The sequence below is a fragment of the Bombyx mandarina genome, chromosome 16, assembly GCF_030267445.1.
Source record: "Bombyx mandarina strain Sakado chromosome 16, ASM3026744v2".
NCBI lineage: Eukaryota > Metazoa > Arthropoda > Insecta > Lepidoptera > Bombycidae > Bombyx > Bombyx mandarina.
Genome location: NC_143222.1, coordinates 5,776,774 through 5,799,126, shown reverse-complemented (window position 1 = coordinate 5,799,126; position 22,353 = coordinate 5,776,774). Strand labels below are relative to the sequence as shown.

General features: G+C 36.3%; 1 protein-coding gene across 1 annotated transcript; it reads left to right on the top strand.

Moving 5' to 3' along the window:
- The first annotated feature begins 1,023 nt into the window (after positions 1–1,023).
- LOC114246814 (alpha-tocopherol transfer protein-like) lies at positions 1,024–22,146 on the top strand. The gene is made up of 5 exons (XM_028179518.2): positions 1,024–1,257; positions 16,640–16,799; positions 17,450–17,630; positions 18,311–18,502; positions 21,692–22,146. The coding sequence occupies exons 1-5, from the start codon at positions 1,110–1,112 to the stop codon at positions 21,935–21,937; spliced, it is 927 nt and encodes a 308-aa protein (XP_028035319.2). The 5' UTR covers positions 1,024–1,109; the 3' UTR covers positions 21,938–22,146.
- The last annotated feature ends 207 nt before the right edge of the window (positions 22,147–22,353 follow it).

Genomic DNA, 22,353 nt, shown 5'->3' with positions numbered 1-22,353 from the left:
CGAAACTGTGCGGTACCCGCGAGCCACTCTGCCCGCAATCGCGCGCTGCGGACGTCACGACGTTGTTGCGGCTTAGGGCGTGGCAGCACATGGGAGCGCCGTACAGTGCCATCGACCGCACCACCATGTCATAATACAACGGCATATTTTTTTTCGGACCGGGTCCGAACCTCCTACGAGGTCCCCGCGCCTAGGGGCGCGCGGGGTATGTGGGACTTGACGATCTGCAAGGTGTTTTTTTTTTTATTATTGCTTCGATGGTTGGACGAGCTCACAGCCCACCTGGTGTTAAGTGGTTACTGGAGCCCATCTACAACGTAAATGCACCACCCACCTTGAGATATAAGTTCTAAGGTCTTAGTATAGTTACAACGGCTACCCCACCCTTCATCGATACGGGTGTACTGGACATCTCATCCTTTAGAACACGACGATTCGCGGCAGTAATTTGCCGCGTACCCGTATCCTCTACCAAAGTCAAATATACTTATTAATGTTTACTACTACCGTGGGTAGGCCTCACACGAGGTGGATCGACGACCTGCTAAAAGTTGCGGGAGCCCTCTGGATGCAGACTACGCAAGACTGATTATTGTGGTGAGCCTTGGGGGAGGCCCGTGTACAATTGTGAACGTGAGTGGGTTGATAAAAAAAATACTTAGTACAATATTATTTGCTATTATCATGAGACCTGAGACTCTGACCTCACTATAATTTTAAATGAATCAACAATAAAAGAAAACGTCATAGCAAGCAAGTAAGCGGACGTTCATAATAATGTGTTTTTCCTCGTTTTTTCAAAGTCACATCTTTAAAAGTGCTAGATTTTATCATATATATTTTTTTGCGGTATTTACTAAAAATTAATGTTTTATTAAATATATTTTTTAAATATATTAGCCGTGACATCCGATCTTTAAGCAGTCTTACAAGTTGGAATTTGCGGCGTCAATGTATACTATACCTAAGTCGTAACGTTTCTAACCAGCATGCTTATTTATAAAAGGTGCCGTGTTCAACTTGTTCTCAGTTTTCTTGTAACTTAGCTGGTGTGCACATTCACATTATTTGATTGATCACAGACGTGAATGATTGTCGCGGTGTGAACAATGGCGTTTTTGCAAGGGCCATCGGTAAAGCAGGCGGAAGTAATAAAGCAGGAGTTAGGGGAAGGACCAGGAGACTTAGAACGAGGAGTCAGGGACCTGCAGAATATGCTGGCAGCCACTCCTTACCTACCAGAACCAGAAACTGTTGGTATGTTAATTTTGATGCTAAACTGATTATTTATTGCCAATGAAGCGCGCGTTACGCGCGTATAGGAAGTTCTTTTCGAGCAACTATCACGTTTCAAATTTTGCAGATAGATATAATAATGACATAAAATAAATAAATATCAATAAATAAATAAAGCTATGTAATAATACTATAAAACTAAAGATTACAGATTACTATAACTTACTCTTTATACTGCGGGCCTAAACTTATGCTTTTTACCTATTTTAGTATTAAATTTGGTGCAATGGAATGTAACATTTCGTTCTTAAATAATTTCAAGAAGTAACAAGAATTGAGAATTGAAACCGCTTCTAACCGAGGTGTACTATTACGAAAATCTCAGAAACTACTCAACATACCTATAGTGTCGTAAAGCAACATGGTTGAAAATTCTTTAACTGTTCGATTTCAAATACTTTTTAAAGACCCTGGTTTAGAAGCATTTATTTCTTCTTTTATACCAGCTTAATCTTTCTTTGTATTTTCTTTGTGAGAATTAAAATAATATATTTACGTTATATTAAAATTGAATAGCCACCTACTTACTTAAATACCGGCTAAAATAAAATTCTTGCGGGTTGTTAGCCTTTACAATACAGGCAATATAGGTAACCCAATAGGCACATTGTTTTCTTAAATGATACAATAATAAATCTTTTTTTTTAATTCAATGCCGATGCTAGTTCCTGTATAAAGTTCAAGAAAAATTCAATAAAAAAAAATATATTTTAAAGCGAAATTAGGGTAGGAAAATTAATTGTTTATACTGGACTTTTATATAGGTCGACCGATTTTTTTCATGAGATGAAAAAATACCGCTTGGTCCTTGTCGCTTAACCAAGACGTTAAGTTTTAGCTGAGAGGGGAGTTTACTAGGAATCGCCCAAGGGTCTCCGAAGAAAGCCTAACAACTCAAAAGCAGCTGCTTCCCGAGTACCTACATGTACCACCAGATCGATATCGAACCCCATTGAGAAGATCTGATGAGAAATTAAGTGAGCTGATGTTATAGGCTATGTTTTACACCGAACTGTTAAACAAGTTCGATGAATACGGAAACTTATAAAGTGGCTGCTACTAATGTTAGTACTAGTAGCGTCCAATAGTATCTAGGGTAGATTAGGAGGCTCCGTAATCTGGGATCCAATTCGGCTGCTGTATAGTTAGTGGCAGTCATAAAAAGTGATTATTCGTGTCACGTCATTGATGCGCAGTAGTGTTCTCTGCGCAGTAGTGACTCTGTCTTGATATACTCGTACTAAGAGACGGATGCGAAAGCGAAATTACGAACCTTGTCGAGAAGGAACGATTTACTCCACTTGCAAACCATGAGGTCTGCTGAGGAACCTGGACAGGTTTAGGGGAAGGCGTATTCATTCATTGCATTCGTGCATTTCTCCAAGACGTCCTATAAGTACTTGACCTTTTCGACCCAGGAAATTGATTGACGGAAAAGGGCGCTCAAGAGTGTTCCCCCAGCCAAATCGGGAAGAGATTCGCATCAAGCTCCTTTTGAAAGAGTACAGGTGTGCTTTTCGTTCACGCAGGGTACGCTTTGACACGCCACTTCTAGAACCACTGATCTACGGTTTCTGCTACAATTCGATGTGACTTGTTACATCATTCGTATTGCCCCCAGCGCGTACCAAGCTAATTCTAAATACCTTACCTTAGAAAGTTGAACGTTTGATCACCTTAGCTTAGCAGTGGAGTCACTTAATACAAAACAAAACCTTCAAATTATTTTAAGTTTTGATAATTTATAACTTTAATTACCATAATGATATAACATTGTGTGCTCGAACAATATGTCGAAATCTGTCTTTATTAAATTGTATCTAATTAATTTAAACTTTAATATTCAAATGCCAAGTTCACATATTATACATATAAAAGTTGCCTTTTATCGATATTAATATATGTATTATCGCATAGTGTATCTGAAACAAATATTTGATACCTTATAAGTGTAGCATAGTTTTTGGAGCAAAACCAATGACCCTGTCGTAGTCTACCGGTTTCTATTCCGATTTCACATTCACTTATATTATTAGACAGAGATAATATTATCACGAATACTTCAGTAAAATGTCATCATTAAAATAATTTGTTTATTTCGATTCGCTAGAAACTTGTTTAGCATTTATACTATCGATAGAGTCACGATCACACACATACATAACACAAGCCTCTACTTTTAAAATATTATTTCGATCTCGTCAAGGGGATCCTATTCGCCTTGTTTCTGTCGGATATTAAAACATTTTGCAACAATCGTTTATTCTGGTTTTTATTTACGACGTACTTTACATCGTTGCATGATTTAATTATATTTTTAAAACACTAGTCTCGTCGTAGAGGTCCCATATTTTATGTATTAACATTTTAATGGCGGCTATGGTTTAAACGTTTTCAAATCAAAATTAAGGCCAGCTTAATGGAGATGGGTTATTAGTTTAGTTTATACTCTTGAAGCTAAAAAAAAAATCTAACCAAAAGGCTTAATCAGGGACCGAGCCAATAAAATGTATGACTTTGTTAGGTTTTACAATAACTATAATTGAATTCTAATTTAAATTAACTTTGGGGTAAAATTAACGTTTTATTAATTAGCTGTGCAAAATGAATTGCTGTTCGTTAGTCTCGCTAAATCTCGAGAACGGCTGGACCGATTTTGCCAATTTTGGTCTTGAATTGTTTGTGGAAGTCCAGAGAGGGTTAAAAGGGTAGGTAAATATGAAAATCCTCGGAATTAAATTAAAATAACAATTTTGTTTTCCCTTTTATGTGTCGCCCGTCGGACGGATTCCTTTTGTTTGTTTTATGTTTATTTTATACAAAAGTTTAGGTCTTTTATTTATCGATTGAGGCACTACGAAGTCTGCCGAGTCAGCTAGTAACTTAATAAATTCATGACGATTCCGCTAACTTTTCCGACAGCATTCGCCGAACCCATAATTGAACGCGCGCCGGTCAGTAATAGTCCTGATCTCGAGAGTGAGCGCATTCCACAGCTGAACAGACCGCACAACGAAAGAGTTACGAACATAACTATAACTAGGTATGGGACAATGAATTAATAGGCTATGGATGGAACGTAGGCCCCGCGCATGGCTGGAATAAGATAGGAAATAGGGAGTAAGATAGGAAGAAGTTTCGGGAGACATAAGTAAGGAATGAAGAGTCGTCTGTGCACGTAAATTACGATGCTGGCCAATCGGAAGAAGCTTGAGCTCAGCACGATAAGAAGATATACGATCATATTTACGAAGATTAAAAATAAATCGAATGCAGTAATTAAGAAGACGATCAAGTTTACATATTAAGAATTATATTAATTAATTAATATATTAATTAATCAGGTAAAAATAACACACATCACCGTAATCAATTATAGGGAAAATCAAGGCCTGTACCAGCATAGTCTTAGTCGCTGATGATAAGAAATTTTTGAGACGATACGGAGCACGAATAATTCCAGAGGTATTTTGTCCAACGTAAGATACCTTGGCTTTCCAGTTGAGTGTGGAGTCTATGTAAAGGCTTAAGATCTTAACCTTAATCTAACGGAACTTAGGGGAATCACTGCACCAATATAGATGGGATTTACGTAGGAACTTACGAGTAGGAGCGTTTCAACACTCCTCACAACCTACACATAAAAAACCGTATTTATGGTATACGGAAGTAATATATTTCCACGGTTTGATTATGTGACCTACAATAATAATTATTCGAACAGTGTTTGGAACTGGCTAACCTTTGAAATTAATAACTGTTACGTTTGAACTAATATTATACACATATATCGGGTAATTGATCACATCTGAAATATCGTTGAATTATTTGACCTTTTGGACATGAAGGTTTTTTTAATATTAGTAATACATATTTTGGGAAGATATACGACGAAAGGAAAATCTTCCACCGAGCGGATGTTATTTGCTCGGTAGACCGACGGTCCGAATGTTGTTGTTCGGAACTTGTATATATGCGCTTTATCTTGAAAATGTCGTAAGCGAGATTCAGGCATCTGTCAATTATCTTGCGTTGTATGATGACTACCGCCACATCACTCCCCTCCGAGACTGGAGGTCGTGTCATTTTTAGTTAGCGTTGTCCGTGCTGAGATTAGCTTGCAAGGGCCAGTGCTGCTCGAAACCTGCGGTGAGTCGAGGCTGAGCTTGAATGCTGCGTGCGTGTCGCCAGTGTTGCTCGAAGTTTGCAGTGAGTCGAAACTGAGCTGAATGCTGCGTGATTGTCGCCAGTGCTGCTCGAAGTCTGCGGTGAGTCGAGACTGAGCTTGAATGTTGCGTGCGTGTCGTGCGTAGTCCATGTGATGCAGAGCTGCCACGCCGGAGATGTGTGACCCCAAGCGTTGATGATCCGGTCGTGGGCTGCGATGAACTGTAGCGGCGTGATGAGGCAGTGAAGTTGCGTGCCGTAGGACCAGGAAGCGCGGTGAGTCGGCTGCGATGGTCCTGTTGAGGCTGCGATGCTGGCTTGCTGTGGGACGACTGTCAATGACGTGCTTTTATCTGCGTGAATGCGGGGATTGTGGTAGCCGAAGTTCTTGATGCGCTGATGATGAATCAGAAGGTTGCGTGTTCACATCACGTCGGGGTCACCAGTTTGGGAAGATATACGACGAAAGGAAAATCTTCCACCGAGCAGATGTTATTTGCTCGGTAGACCGACGGTCCGGATGTTGTTGTTCGGAACTTGTATATATGCGCTTTATCTTGAAAATGTCGTAAGCGAGATTCAGGCATCTGTCAATTATCTTGCGTTGTATGATGGCTACCGCCACACATATCATGTTTCTGGAATAATAATGCTTCGGAATGATAGTTAATAAACTATTTAAAATTTAAAACACTTTTACTAGCTCGATATGTATGTATATGTTTGTTTGTATGTAACGGAATCCTTGAATGTCATCACGATCTTCAGTCAGACTTCAAGACGTCCGATTTACTTGAAAATTTGCACACGTATCATGGATCGATGACAACACAAAATAAAGTAGCTCTCATGTACCAGTATAGAGAGTTTAAAAAAATGCTGCGCGTGCAACTTGAGAGTAAAAAAATGCTGCGCGTGCAACTTGAGAGATGTGAAACTTCTTTTGCGGTGGTATTGTGGTTTTCTTCATATATTTTTTTAAGCTAAGTTCACACCGTTGGCCTTGCAATGTTGTAGTCTATATGAAACCCAATAGTTGTTGCTAAACTAAATAAAATATAGGATAGTTACTTAATATGTTACATCTACAGGAGCAATGAGAAACAAATAACAAGCCATCTAGTGGCCGACACCCGTAAACAGTGGGTCGCAATACTCTCTGACTATTTTCTCACTCTCGCTCTTCCTAATTGGTATCTTTTCTCTCTAGCCGTAACGAATCTGTCGCAAGTTAAATTTTACTCTCAACGCGCCTAAAGAAGTTTCACTTCAAAAAGATGAAATTATTTGTTACTTGATAAATTATCTTGAAAATATCCAGGTAAAATAATTCGCCTATATCAACCTATGGCTATATATATACTAAATATGTTTCTGGTAAGCTCTTAAGTAGTATATTCTCTTTTTTCTGTTTTTCTCTTATGGTTTAGGAATATCGAAATTACGAATTTAATATAATACTGAAACTATTAGATTTTTTTTAAATAACACTGACACTATTATACTATGAAATATATTATTAGCATTAGAATTAATAGAAGCTATACATACATGATTATTAAAGTGGAAGAAATTATGAGGCTTCCGTTTCCACGATGAAACAATAAAATGTTGTAATACCATCTGAATATGCCTTTGTGTATCATTTCGTCTTCTCGTATTAAAACTGTATAATCTCAAAACTTACTAATTTTACCGAAGAGTTTTTTAAAGGTTTAACATGTGATATTTTTAATACCTATTAATCATCTTTGCAACTTTAATTTTTTATTTTTTACCATTTACATTATCTGTATTTTAAAGTAAGATAAAATTATGTATTAATTTTGTTAATAGTAGTCAAAAAATAGGTAAACAAAAAAAAAAAATACATGTGTGCAATTCACACGTGGTAGAGTGAAACCTTCCAAAATTAAAATACAATTATCCTAAACGTCTTAAGTATATGTAAAATTTTGTCATTAGTAAATAATTGTAAGGTAGCGCCCTCTGTGAATTGATATTTTAATTTCACGTATAATCCTAAATTAAAATTTACTACAAGAGCTTTCATACGCACGTTAGTATTAAAAAATCTCACAGATGGCGCTGTATTAAATAGTATGTATATTTCTGTCTCATTCTTTGCTGGCTTCATCCTACACATTTTTGTATTTGTGTCTCTTACCTGTCGTTTTTTCCGTTGCATCCGGTTTGAAATCACAACGATTCTAAAGAAGTTTTCACTTCAAAAATAAACAAAAAAACTAAACTACGCTCTTTTGACAGTATTTATGAGAAAAATATTGGTGATACCAAATGGTTTCGCATATTAAGTCAATTTCGAATATTTTTGGATTTCTACACTTTTAATGCTAAAAGACGATTTGTGTACTTCTAGTATTTCTAACGGCATTATAGACCCGAAGTCTCACGAGTATTAACTAGTGTGCACCACAACTGGTCAGGATTAAATGCCATTATCATCCCAGGTTAAAATAATGAAAAAAATCAATTTCGGAGAATCAGTGTCACATTACGTCGCCTAAAATGAGTCGACTATTATCAAAGCCGGCAATCTGACTTTTGGACAATTATTGGTAAATCAGAAAAACGAATTATTGACTTTGTATTCCATTGGCAGTCACAAAACTCTTCGGAACGACATCTTAGATAAATAACAGGTTAAGTATTAACCTTTATTTAATGCAGGTTTTGAACCGTATTCTTTGAAGGAGACGATTATATTCAAATCAATCTGTATTGACATATCAATATTTTTTTTTTGTCCAAATGCACAGATTGCCACCTTTGATAATAGACGACTCAAATAACCTTCTTAGTGGGTACTTATTTTAATCACGGTTGGAGGTAATTTTCGTAAGCGTGAAGTCATGCCTTCAATCAGTCTTAAAATTGCAACATCCTATATCAACTGGCCGCAATATTACCTAGTTTCACTTGATTTGTATTCCAGCCTCAAGCAGCTTTCGTAGACTTGCCATGAATGTTTGTTGAATGTAACGATCAGCTGAGAGTTTACTGATTATCCAATAATTAGGACCTGTTTTATTGTTCTGCATTTTTTTTACCATGTTCGCCATGACATGAATTCGATGACATGAGGTCTAATTGCATTGAAATAACGAACCGAAGCTGCTTTCTTCATATCAATACATTTTACAAGATCTTTCTGTATTAAATTGTGCAATGCCTAAAATTGTTTTATCAAATATCAAATTCGGTACACTCATACCCAAGCCTCGCAAATATCCACCCTTTAATTTTATGAATGTGTAAGGAAGTTTGTTTGTTTGTTAGTTTGTTTGTATATTTGTTTGTGCTTCTTGTAAGAATCAATGAATCAATCTGAAATGATGTTTTTAAAATAATAGTTTTAAGTCAAGAGATTGACGTAGCCTAACTTTTATCGCGAAACTGTTCCGCGCCATAAATTGGCAGGAGCAGAGTTGAAACTTCGTATCAAATAGCAGTGTTGATTTACATATTATAAAAATACGTTACAACGCTCGTACCTGTGCTTATCTTAAGATTAATTTAAAATTTAAATAAATTAGCAATAATTATAAAATTAATGGCCACAATATTTATAGTGTGTCTAGAAAGTGTAAAAGACACATATCTACAAAACATTTTAACCCATATTTTTAGGTAAGTACGGATTATTGTTTGTATTTGATAGTAACACCGTAATATCATTGTGACAATGAAATTCAACGACTTTAAATCAAGTAAAAAATAATATTATACATTTTTTAAAGTCAACATTCGATCAACAACATAGCAGAATTTAACGAATAATATAGCCAAACAAAATTCTCGAATACGCAATTTTTTTGTTGCTCATTATTTTTTCAATCAATCAAATTCAACAGCAGTACAAAAACTAAGAACTGTGACAAAAAAAAAAAACTTCCACAACAAAAGAGGATCTCAGTCATCGGCTCAAATAAACTAATCGAGCAATTAAATCATTCTGCCGTATATGTGAAACGAAAACAAATGTCTTTATTTACATCATTGTTTCGGACAATGGCACTTATTTACAAACAGACTTCCTCACGATGGACAAACAACGCATTTTAATTCTAACTTTGTGCACTGTACTCGTAAAATTACGTGAGTATGCAGACGCACCTTGACCAAGTTGGTGACATAGTTTAAAACAGCTGTAATCGAATAATTTTATGGGACTTTCATCAACTATTGACTTTTAAATAAAACTGCTTTGTGTAGAAGTGTAATAAAAATATTTTAATTTGATACGCCCGTCGCTAATTTTGAATTAATTTAATAATTAAAATAAAAAACTTCAAGATGGATATAAAAAATACAAAATTTAAAAACAAAAGCGACTTCAAAGAAACTTACAGAATAAAATAATAATTTTATCAGTACAGACGAGGTCAATTAAATTTGCATTATTAAGAATATCTCAAAAACTGCTGATTAGATGTTAATAAATATTTAAATGGGACGTGAAAAACGGCTTTTAAATTAAACAGGAATCATCAAAATCGGCGCACTTAGAAAGAATTTCTGAGGTAACACACACATAAAAAAATAAATTAGAATTGATAACCTCCTACTTATTTTTAAAGTCGTTAATGAAATACTTGCCAACAGGTAGTAGACTGATTTTCTGGTTTATTATATAAATAAAAAAGGTAACGTTTTCGTAACTAGAAATAATTTCAAGAATTCATTTACTGTCTGCATGTCTCTATGTGGGTGGCTTGCATGTCGCAACGCTAATGAGCTCCAGTAACCGTCTTATACTAGGCGGATCGTTTAGTTCTTTTAGCCAATTCTAAATTCGAAGATTTAAATTCTGCAAAGCACTGCTTTTGCTAGGCCGTGTTAGCAACAATCCCGGTTTGAGCCCCGCGAGCTCACCTACTCGCCCGGTTACGCTGGCATAGCCTCTCAAGGCAGGAAAAAAGGTAGGAAAAAAGAAAAAAAAAAGGTAAACGAACCATGCTGACTTTTATAATATTTTCCAGTTGGTTATTTATTATACACCTACGCAAAGCGATAAATTTACATTTAAAATGATAAGAATTTGATTTAATTACACGATGTTGTTGCGCTTTAATGGAATACGGTCTTACTTAAAATACATTACTACGTATTTCGTTTGGTATCATTTACCTATCCTGACCGCAATCGGATTGATGCCTTCGAAATGTGGTGCTGGAGGAGGATGTTGGGTATTCCCTGGACCGCACGCCGCACCAATGTATCCATCCTAAACTTTAGAAACAAATAAATTGTATATAAAAGGATATTTTGAAATATGCGGATATATACAATACTAAAATTAATACATACACAAAATCTCGAATCACTACAATGCCAAAGCAAATTCCTCATATTCCTCGTAGCGACCTCTAGTTTTAAAATAGAAAAAGAAATGTAAGAAAAATGGAAATATTAAAAAATGTAATTTTAAGATATTATACATTGTAATTTATTAATGTAAATTTTTATATTGGTAATGTAATAATTAGATAACGTAAAGAAAATGTAAACATAATTATATAAAATGTACAACGAAAAATGTGACAGATAGACAATGGAATGCGTATAAGAAGTGAAAATGAAAATATATCGGGAAAAAAGTGAAGAAATAAAATGTATAATAATAGACATATAAGTAAAATATAAGGGAATTAAAGTATAAGTATAAGAAGGGAACAAACGAATATTATATAATTATGGAAAACGAAACATGAATCCAACATTACAAATAGTAAAAAAAAAAAAACAAGATAATTGGAAAAATACCAAAATAGCCTAAAAAAATGACCCTGACAATTACTAGTCAGGGGAACGCGCAATATATTAAAATAAAAAATAAAAAAATGTATCCATCCTAGCTCAGTTGAAGATTCTGACTAGACTCTCCACCATTTGCATGCGAAGGATACTTGAATACTTTGGCCACATCGCAAGGAAAGAAAGTGACAACTTGGAGAAATTGGTGGTCACTGGAAAGGTCGAGGGCAAGCGACCAAGAGGCAGGAACCCGACCCGTTGGACGGACCAGATTCGTGCAGCCCTGGATACCACAGTGCACGATGCTCTGCACTCAACTGCAGATAGGAACAGATGGCGGTGCACTATAAAAAACAAACTGTTTCAATGCCATGACCACGACCCTCAGTAATGAGGAAACTGACGCAAGGAGGAGGACCTATCCGGAGCCAGAACCTCAACATAACAACAACACTACTAATACTTATAAAGATTAGAATTTGATTGATTTTAATGAAATTGAATATATGAAAATCCGTTTAGGTAGATTATTAAGATCACGGAAATAGTTAGAAGAAACCAGCTTTTGTAAAAAATAACTCATCCTTTAAAAAAAAAAACAATGTTGAGCTTGATATACTGACGTAATATTATGACTTTACTGTTTAAGCACAGAACAGATTTTGGTCTTGCGGTTTTAATAGTTATTTTTGAATTACATATTTTAATGTGTTTAAAAAATAACAATGCATAATATAATATTCAGCTATTATCAAAAGTGTATGCGACCCGCTTCTACTGCTATTCTTCCGTATTAGCAAATATCTTTGCTTTTTTTAATTGCCACTGTAGAAAACGAACACATAGCACACTTAATGGTAAGTTGTGACCGTCGCTCATGAACATCAGCAAGTGTTACTAATTAACTAAGTCTTTTAGGTAACTATTCGATAATAGTCGATAAGAGGACGAGAATCTATCTAAATATATAAAAATGAATTGCTGTTCGTTAGTCTCGCTAAAACTCGAGAACGGCTGGACCGATTTGGCTAATTTTGGTCTTGAATTATTTGTGGAAGTCCAGGGAAGGTTTAAAAGGTAGATAAATACGAAAATGCTCGGAATTAAATAAAAATAACAATTTTGGTTTTCCCTTTGATGTGTCCCCCGTCGGACGGATTCCTTTTGTTTGTTTTAAGTTTATTCCTAGACAATAGTTTTGGTCTTTTATTTATAGATTGAGGCACTACGAAGGGGTCAGCTAGTTGAGAATAAAATTCATATAGCTTATCATGTCTAGATACATTTCGTTGCATGACAGTAAAAATATATGACGTGAAGAGAAAGATAAGTTTTTTCTCCGACGCTACGGAATTGGAGCAAAGAATGAACGTATACACAAACACATAATATGGCCATGTTCAATAATTAATCCTCCGTAAAATGATACTTATTTATGAAAAATTTGTGTATCGACAAAACCTTGACTGTGTCAGCACTTATTCGTCATCTATACTTAATATTATAAAGCGTTTGTTTATTTGAACGCATTAATCTCAGGAACTACTGGTCCGATTTGAAAAATTCTTTCAGTGTTAAATAGTCCATTTACTGAGGAAGGCTATAAGGTTATGTCACGCTAAGACCAAAACAAACGGAGCATCAATAAAGAATGTTTAAAAATCGTTTTTTTTTTCTTTCTACGTAAATGAAGTCGCAGGTAAAATTTAGCGTTATGCCAAAGTAGCTATTCCACGCGGACAAAGAAGCGGGTAAAAGCTAGTAGTCAATAAACTACGAGTACCACAGAACCGTTTGTGTTGCAAATCATTTAATTTATTGCTTAGACGAGTGAACAATCTGACGGCTCACCTGTTTTTTTTTTTCCTACCTATGCTATTTCAGCTTCACCCTAACGTTTGTAGGTGAGCTCACGGGGCTCAACCGGAGAGTTGCTAATACTGACCCTAGCAAGAGCAGTGCTTCGCAGAATCTACCACCGGATCGGAAACGCGACCCACTGAGAAGACCCGGCGAGAAACTCAGTGGGCTCATCTGTTTTTAAGGAACCCATAGACATTAACAACGTAAATTGCCCCGCCCACCTCGAGATAAACAACACAACATATATTCAATACCCAAGATGCAGTACAAAATGCGTTTTAAGAGTTTATTGGTTTCCTGACTTCTTCAAGAAGGGCATTGAAAAATTACCACTGCGTTGGCAGTCATTCATTGATACTATGCGTCCATATTTTGATTAATACATTCCCGATCCTGCGGATAGAATGTAAAGCAGTCGACGTCGCCCCAAGCACGTCATATCGGATCCTCCCGATCCACTAACGGTGCTTTTAGGTATCTCAAGCACCGGTCATCGTTCTAAATTCATTAACCCTCAGACACACACACAGAGTTTCTCGCCGGATCTTCTCAGTGGGTCGCGTTTCCGATCCGGTGGTAGATTCTGCGAAGTACGGCTCTTACTAGGGTTCGTGTTAGCAACGTCGTCAGGTTTGAGCCCCGTGAGCTCACCTACTAGTTAAGGTTACACTGATATAGCCTCTCAAGGCTATCACCTTAGGTAGGAAAAAAAAATTGATTAATAGAAATGTTTATCTTTTTTAATAAATTAATTAACATAAACGGAAATTGCGTAGATAAAGACTTAAATGTAAGTATAATGTAAGTCACCAGAGTTGTCATTTCAGTATTTTCAACATGACACGTCCATAGGAAAATCTACTGTTTACTGTGGAAATGATTCTGTGTTTTTCCAAGATATTAGCATAATTGAGTTGTTATTAATTCAATGTGTTTTTTCAAATCGATTTATTTCGATCGCATATTTTTATGCTTTTCATATTCAAAAGTTTCCATCCTATTAACTTCGTCTCACTTAATAATATATAGTTAATTAATAATTTGTGACCTTCACGCTTGGATCGTGGTCATTGCATATTTTATCTTTTAATCAACAGCTAACTATGAATAGTTTCTTGAGGTGAAACATTGACCTCTAATTAAATTATTTTACGCAACATTATCTTCACAATAGTTCAGTCCATCTCACCTTCTGATCCAATAGGGATGGTTCGATTGAAGGTAAATTCATAAGTTACAGAATAGAACAATACATTACCATTCTCAATACATCCTCGCATTGTTGGAACAAAGAAAACTAGAACTTGTTTTGTTGACGTCAGATGCTGTTTTAAAACTTGTTGAATCGGTTTATCGATTGTCGTTTTTTTATTGCTTAGATGGGTGGACGAACTCACGGCCCACCTGGTGTTAAGTGGTTACCGGAGCCCATAGACATCTACAACGTTAATGCCGCCACCCACCTTATTCTTTAGGTCATGAATGTAATGTTGAATTTATGTTATTCATGACACTTTAATATATATAGTTCTAAAACCCCATTTTCAGTTACTTTATTATTTATTTATACTATTATGTATTACCCTTTAAATGTATACAACCCGTTTTATAATAAACGTCAAACAGTCGACTGACGCAGAGGCAGCAAGCCCACTGTTATCGAGCTAGCAGCAAATCGCATCATAGTCTGAACTGATGATGATCATCCAGATTAAAAAAAAACCTATTTTGTTAAAAACCCAGATCGTATTAAATCATATAAGTTATTAAAATCTTAAAAAACAAGCACATATTGAAAGCATGGCTAAGTTTGTTAAAGTTGTATAAAAAAGAAAAATCCTACCTAATCGCCAGTAGTAATGTAATGCAAATTGATCGGGAGCCCGAATTCGAAGAAGATTTCGAGGTCGCAAAAGCGTTTGACAAAGTTTGGCACAACTATTTGATCTTGAACAAGTGCGTACCGGACAGTCTCGTGCTCATCTTACAGGACTTCTTGTCAAACCGCTCTTTTCGTTATCGAGTCGAGGAAACCCGAACCGTAGTCAAACCGTATCTCACCCCACATTAGGCGTAAAAACCTCACTTCCCCGAACACCCTCTTCAGTCAATCAATACCCTGGGCCAGGAAGGTCAAAACCTGGGAGTCACCCTGGATGCATCAACGACATTCCGCCCCCACAGAAAATTTGTCCCAATAAGGAGACATTTTAAAAAACTTGCTTAAGACACATCATCGGTCTTTGATGACTGGGTGAATCGTGGCCGAGGTTGCCTCACCTTCCGTCTGGTGCGGGTGCTGACTGGGCACGGATGCTTCGGGAAGTACCTCTACCGGATAGGAGCTGAGCCGACGATAAGGTGCCACTATTGTGGACACGATCTGGACACGGCGGAGCATACGCTCGCTGTCTGCCCCGCTTGGGAGGTGCAGCGCCGTATTCTTGTCGCGAAGATAGGACCGGACTTGTCGCTGCCTGGCGTCGTGGCGTCGATGCTTGGGAGCGATGAGTCCTGGAAGCCTATGCTCGTCTGCGTCTGGGGGACGGCGGGATGGATGTAATATGCCCTGCGTAAACCCAGCCCCGTCTCAATAGCTCCGACTGGGTTCCGGCCCGGTCCGGGGTAGGGCGTCGGCTGTGAGCGGCAGCAGTTTTTAGTGACGTTCAACTCCCACATACCGAGATCCGGCGATTTTCGACGGTCATGATATACGCGAGTGTGGTATTCACTCACGCGGCCCACACACACGTAGACACCCTCCAAGCCCCTAATCACGTTTTTGCTGGTTAGCCGTCACGTAAAAGTTTTACACAATTTGATAAGTAAAAATATTTTCTTCGGTATTCTCGATCCGTAGACATATTATGTAATCAAAATTACTTCGAATGTCGACCTTCATGATTATCTTAGTCATCGGTGACCACGAAAACTTTTAAAAAAGAAACGTCATAACTTGGAAATATAACAATAAAAACTCATAATCAAATCGTAAAAGTAGTCTTAATTACGTAAACGTAACTATAATTAATGGAATATGTAGGTATTTATTTTTGTCTGTTAATATTGAACATATTAAACGTGCTGACTTTGTCCACTGCAAATATATCAATAAGAGATTTTTTCCTCTAGATGAGTGGACGAATTCACGGGTCACCTGTTGTTATATGGTTGGGTTACTTTGCTACTACGGTACGTACATACGTATGTATTAAGGCTAATAGACCACTGAGCACTTCGTCAAAAATCTATTTTTTTCATGTGTTTATGTTCGTGAACGTGTATTTTTTTATTGCTTTGATGGTTGGACGAGCTCACAGCCCACCTGGTGTTAAGTGGTTACTGGAGCCCATAGACATCGACACCGTAAATGCGCCACCCACCTTTAGATATAAGGTATAGTTACAACGGCTACTCCACCCTTCAAACCGAAACGCATTACTGCTTCACGGTAGAAATAGGCAGGGTCCAAACGAGATAAAAGTATCTATGTAATGTTTTTTCAGAATTCTTTATCAGTGTGTCGATGTTACAGACAAACATCTATTGGAGCTATTCGTCCGAGGATGTCGAATGGACTTGGATCGGGCTAGATCAAAACTGGAAGCATTTTGTATAGCTCGCAAACGTCATAGGGACCTCTACGAATACATATCATTGAACGAACCTCCTCTCAACGATGTTTGTAAATTTTGGTGAGATTTTGCAAATGCTATCTACTTTTTTTTTAATTTTTATGCATACATAATTAGTATATCGGAACGATATGAGATCGCACTCAAACCTCGGGTAGCAACATTCACACTGTGATGTCTATGAACTCTATATACCTAGTCATCGCTATCTATCCTAAAAATAAAGTTAAAGGGATCTCGAAAATACGAATTATAATTTTATTATCCCTATTTATATCAACTAGCGGTCCCCCGGTAGTCGAATTTCGACTACAATTAATTAAAATTATAAGTTATAAAGACTATTATTTTACTTCCTATAATCACAGATTTCACCAAGGGTACATTATAGACATACAATATTAATCTATTCTCAATTTGACCACAAACTTGGAACAATAGCTAAAGTTTGACAATGAACGAAGAGTATAATGCGTGTGTGTCGTGTTTCTTTTATTGATTTAATTGGGCATATTATTTGGGCATAATTCATAAAAAAAATTAGCATTCTGCACTTCTTCTCTATATTTTCTATAAGTGTGGGAAATTTCATACTCCTCCGTCCGCGGAATTTTCATAAAAAAGGGTACAAAGTTTTTGCTTCACGTATTAATATATATATACTACCGCTTAAACTATTACGACTATTAACATTAACGTTTTCTCAACAGTGACATCGCAACTCTCCCAAAACTGACCGATGAAGGTTTGAGAATAACTGTATTCATAATAAAACCCGGATACCCCGAGAGTTCTGCTGATGTGACGGCAGCAGTTCGCGCCACATTACTCTTGAGCGACGCTCGTATGAGGGACGAAACACTTATAACCGGGGACGTGTTTATTTATGAGGTTGGTATACCACTATTTGAAACCCTTGTAGCTGAACGGAAGAGACGACTAGGTTTTGAATTCCATAGTCTTAAACAGTTAAGACATGGACTGAAAAGTATATCCGATCAAGGTTGTAAAGCAGTTTGACCGATAGTTAGTAGTAGCAACTGAAAATGTTCATTTTAAATCACATTAAATAAAATTTATATTATATACATAAAAAACATTCGTTCGGATCGCAGCGCATAAAATAAAAGTTACATTGTTCCAAAATCTTCTATTATAATAATAATTTAAAAATTAATTAACACTTGTATTACGCCTTGTTCAATTTTTTTAACCGTCTTCGCCATCTTCTTTTTCTCTGTCATTCTGTCTGTCATTCTCTTCTCCCTTTCTTTCCGTTTTCTCTCACTCACATGTTAACGTTCCGTTCCACACTCTTTTCATACGTTCCGTTCTTACCAATCCTAAGTACTTAGAATTAATTAAAACCAACCTTATGATTTATTTTATTTATCAGTCTCCTTTATGTTGATAGTTCATTAAAAGCGTGATTGCTTCTCAAAGCGCTCTTTTTATTATAAGCTGCGTAATTACGTAATTACACTATGTATATTAAATTCGTAGTTGAAATGCAATGGTTTTGTGTGTGTTTTTGAAATATTCTGAGCTAAATAAGATAGCCAATCCTGTAGGTTTCAAAGGTTAGAGGATCACTAGTGGCTCGGGTCGCTGCAGCTGCCGGTGCAATCAGACGAGGCATCCAACTCGCACAGGCGGCTTATCCTCAGAGGCTCAAAAGGATCCACGTTGTTGGAGCACCGACGTTTCTGGCATCGTCTTTACAGCTCATGAGGAATTGCGTGAACGAGAAAATCAAGAGACGGGTAAGAATGTTTACTGAAATTACACCATGCATGTGATTACTCCAAAGCTGGTTGGATTGGATTGCCGTAGGATTGAAGTAGGCAGCATTCCTGTGCTTCTGGCATTTCTTCTCTGTCAAGTGGAGTCCACGAAAGATATAATACCTATTCGTGTCTGTCTGTAGCGAGGAAAATTCTTATTCGATCATTAGTAAAGTCCGGCCTTGCAATCCTATCCTTTCAAAATTTAAATAGAGGATATTACTGTATTAAAGGTATGCAAATTAATTTGTTACAATTATACGATGAACGCGAACAATTATTTAATTTTAATTATCACAAAAAAAAGATTGTAATAATACCTAGTAGCTTAGTGGCCTTAAGAATAAGAAACGTAATGAAACATGTAGTTAGCACATGCTCATACTTTAGTACAACCCCTCCTGGCTGAGCACTTGCTCGCCCACCTACCCTGGTAAAACTGGAAAGGCCTCCGGGCCACCAGTAATCTCTAAGATATAAAAAATAAACTTTAGTACAAACACGAAGGAATAACATCGTGTAATAAAATTATTCCTGCAAAAATTACAAGTTTTGTTAAAGATAGTGGCCGTAGTGTAAGCCCGCAAGTACCATCAGTATTTGTCCTCCTCTGGCGCCTTTTCCTGTATGTCCGATGTTAGGGCATCCATTATTAGGATGAACAGGTAAAGGCTTAAATGAGCAGGGCTTGATCCCTGGTGTAAGCCTACCGCCACACTGAACTCGTCGGTATCGCCAGCTGCGGAGCGTACGTACGTACCAGCTCTACCGTACATAAGTCCGCTATATCGCTGGTATTACCCTGGCACTTCTATCACTTTCGTGCTCCACCACAGAACCCCAATTACGGGCGCTTAATATACCGAGACCGAGAGGGTACTATTGAACAGGAGCACCATGCTCAGAATAGTCCTTAATCATTTTATATTGACGTCAAACCGAATTTCCACTAACATAAGTTGTAAGTATGTTTACCGAAATAGTTATAACTTTTTTATTTGAACAGCCGTAACCTTCGATAGTTACTGTGTTCATGTTTATTAAATTGTCTGTTTTTATTAGGAATTTTGACGTAGTCACTCACGTCTATAGAGAATTTGCAAACACTCATTTTAGAGTTCGGGTTTTTTATTGCATGCATCAAAGGTCAACGAACGAACCTGTTCAACACTTGCTCGTTAATCCATGTTTGATTTGAATATTATTAATTTAATTGAAATCTCTTAAATTTAATATAAAAAAAAACAATAATACCTATATGTATTTATTGTCCTAATATATATAGGCTCCATTTTAGTGTAATATTACTATACCTACATACCCTATTCTATTTTATATACCTACTCTATGTACTTAAATTCAAATAAACTTATTGTACGACAATTCCTAAAATTTAAATTTCAGGTAGGTAGCCTAATCTACACTAATTTCCTAATTTTGTTTCGTGACGTTAAATAAAGTTGCGTACCAGTTTTTTTTTTTAAATGTCCCCTCAAACTTTCAACACCCGTCCAAAAGTAGCCTTATTACGTGTAATCTTATTTGTGGTGAAAATAAATGACCTACCTAACTATAGAATATAAATCCATATACCATGCCATATACCAGCGGTCGGGGAACTTTTTAAATTATTACCCCAAAATATTTTTGTGTAAATTGATATTACCCCATGGCGAGGAACAAAAAAAAACGAAATCGCTTCTTTTTAGCAACTTTCATATTATAGCCCCCATGATAATTTTGAAAAGAAAATAATGACTAAAAATTTAATTTAAACATAACTTATTCAATTTATTAATGTAATACCTAGTAATACATAACGGTAATAATAATAATAATATATGTAATATACAGTTGAGGAAAAGAAATCGCCCCCACAGAAAATATAAGTAAATGATAATTTCTTGTTATTTTATAATTCATATGATATTTTATATCACAAAAGTTTCATTTTTATCCCCCAAAATTTCATTTTACCCCATTTGGGGTAATTTACCCCGGTTCCCCGACCGCTGCCATATACAATGGGGCAACCCTTTGCTTGGGCGATTTAAATTGAATTGATCATTCCAATTAAGAATACATCAATTATATTATCATTGTTTCTTAATTTTTTATATTGGTAGCCGATGGCCTATTTTACATTTTATATTTTTACTGGTGGTAGGACCTCTTATGAGTCCGCACGGGTAGGTCCCACCGCCCCGCCTATTTCTGCCGTGAAGCAGTAATACGTTTCGGATTGAAGGGTGGGGCAGCCGTTGTGACTATACTGAGACCTTAGAACTATATCTCAAGGTGTGTGGCGCATTTACGTAGTAGATGTTTATGGGCTCCAGTAACCACTTAACACCAGGTGGGCTGTGAGCTCGTCCACACATCTAAGCAAAAAAAAAAAATACGACTAGCTTCAAAACTGATGTCTGTTTTTTTTTTGTTTTACTGTTTTAACAAACGCCTAATAAAAATTTACTTAATTTAGGGACCCAATTAACCTTATCAATTTATCATAATTTTAGATAGGTATAACATGAAACATGAACTTCCACAAGTTCTACATAAATATCTAATAGAAGTTATAAATTCAAAGTTTCATAATTTTAAACAGTTTAAATCTAAAAGGTTCATTGATGACTCGAGAGATACAATGAAGGCCCGTTTTGTATTGTGAAAACGGTATTAGGTATAGTGTTATTACAAAATGGCACGCAGAGCTGTTTTATCGATATCTGCATTCTTCAAGGGCGAATGATTTAAATTAGGTTATTGAGTCATTGAGTGCTTTAAAATGCAAACAATTATAGTACATATTTTTTTTAAATCTTAAGGCTTAAAAAACTAAGCCGATTTGGTCTGAATATAGCTTTGTTAAATAAACAAACACATCTGGCCCCAAACTAAGCTACTCGGTAGTATGGGAACCAGTGGCTGATAGGCATACTCATATACATTGAAACCTATACATATTAAACCCAAATAAAGACTAATCAAACTTGCCACTCGAATGTTTGCTTGAAGGGAAAATCGAACCTACGAGCCTCTGCCCAGTTAGGAGCACAAATTACTACGTCACCGTGTCAGTCAATGCAAAAAATAAGATTTAATGTTGGTATTGCAAGCTATTAAATGATAAAAAGTATTCATACCATCTAAATCTATTGTTTCCAGTATTACTTACACTCAAAAGTGGAAGAATTGTTTGAGCACTTCCCTGCACGTGTGATCCCTGAAGAATGGGGCGGAGAGGAAGAATCAGTAGAAGCACTCGTCAAGAAATGGAGATGTCGCATTGATGAAAGTCGGGACTTCCTACGCAACCTCAACGAGATGGGGGCCAGTACTGCAAATGCATCGGTTCCTGATACCGACATTTATGGCACGGTCGGCGCATTTAGAAAATTGGAAATTGATTAATTGTTTCGCAAACAGGCACAGATAAAAACTTGATGATTACTTACATTACTATTATATTAAAAATAAAATAACACCATCACCAAAGAATTTTCCAGCAAAGTCTTGGTAAGCTCATTTGGTCTGGAAATTGAAAAAGATATATTCTATAATGAAAATAAAGAAACTTAAATTGTAGGGTAGGTAAAAAAATATATTCTAGAATAAAGTTAGTTAGTAACGTAAGTATCTTAGTTAATTAAACGTCATTGTGATATTAGTTCATAATTGAACTAAATTGATAAACGATATTTTATAGTTTTAAGTTTAGTAATAATTCGGCTGGTTTAGTTTGGAAAAAATAAAAAGAATTTATTCAATAACGATTTGTTTTTATTACTAGCGTAAATGTTCAAGAGGCCTTGTCACCCGGATGTAAG

What these genes read in the sequence shown, in the direction of transcription:
- LOC114246814 (XM_028179518.2), top strand. Translation starts at nt 1,110, where the DNA reads ATGGCGTTTTTGCAAGGGCCATCGGTAAAGCAGGCGGAAGTAATAAAG. An exon ending in ACCAGAACCAGAAACTGTTG is followed by an intron (nt 1,258 to 16,639) that starts GTATGTTAATTT and finishes TCGATGTTACAG; the next exon opens with ACAAACATCTATTGGAGCTA. An exon ending in ACGAGAAAATCAAGAGACGG is followed by an intron (nt 18,503 to 21,691) that starts GTAAGAATGTTT and finishes TATTGTTTCCAG; the next exon opens with TATTACTTACACTCAAAAGT.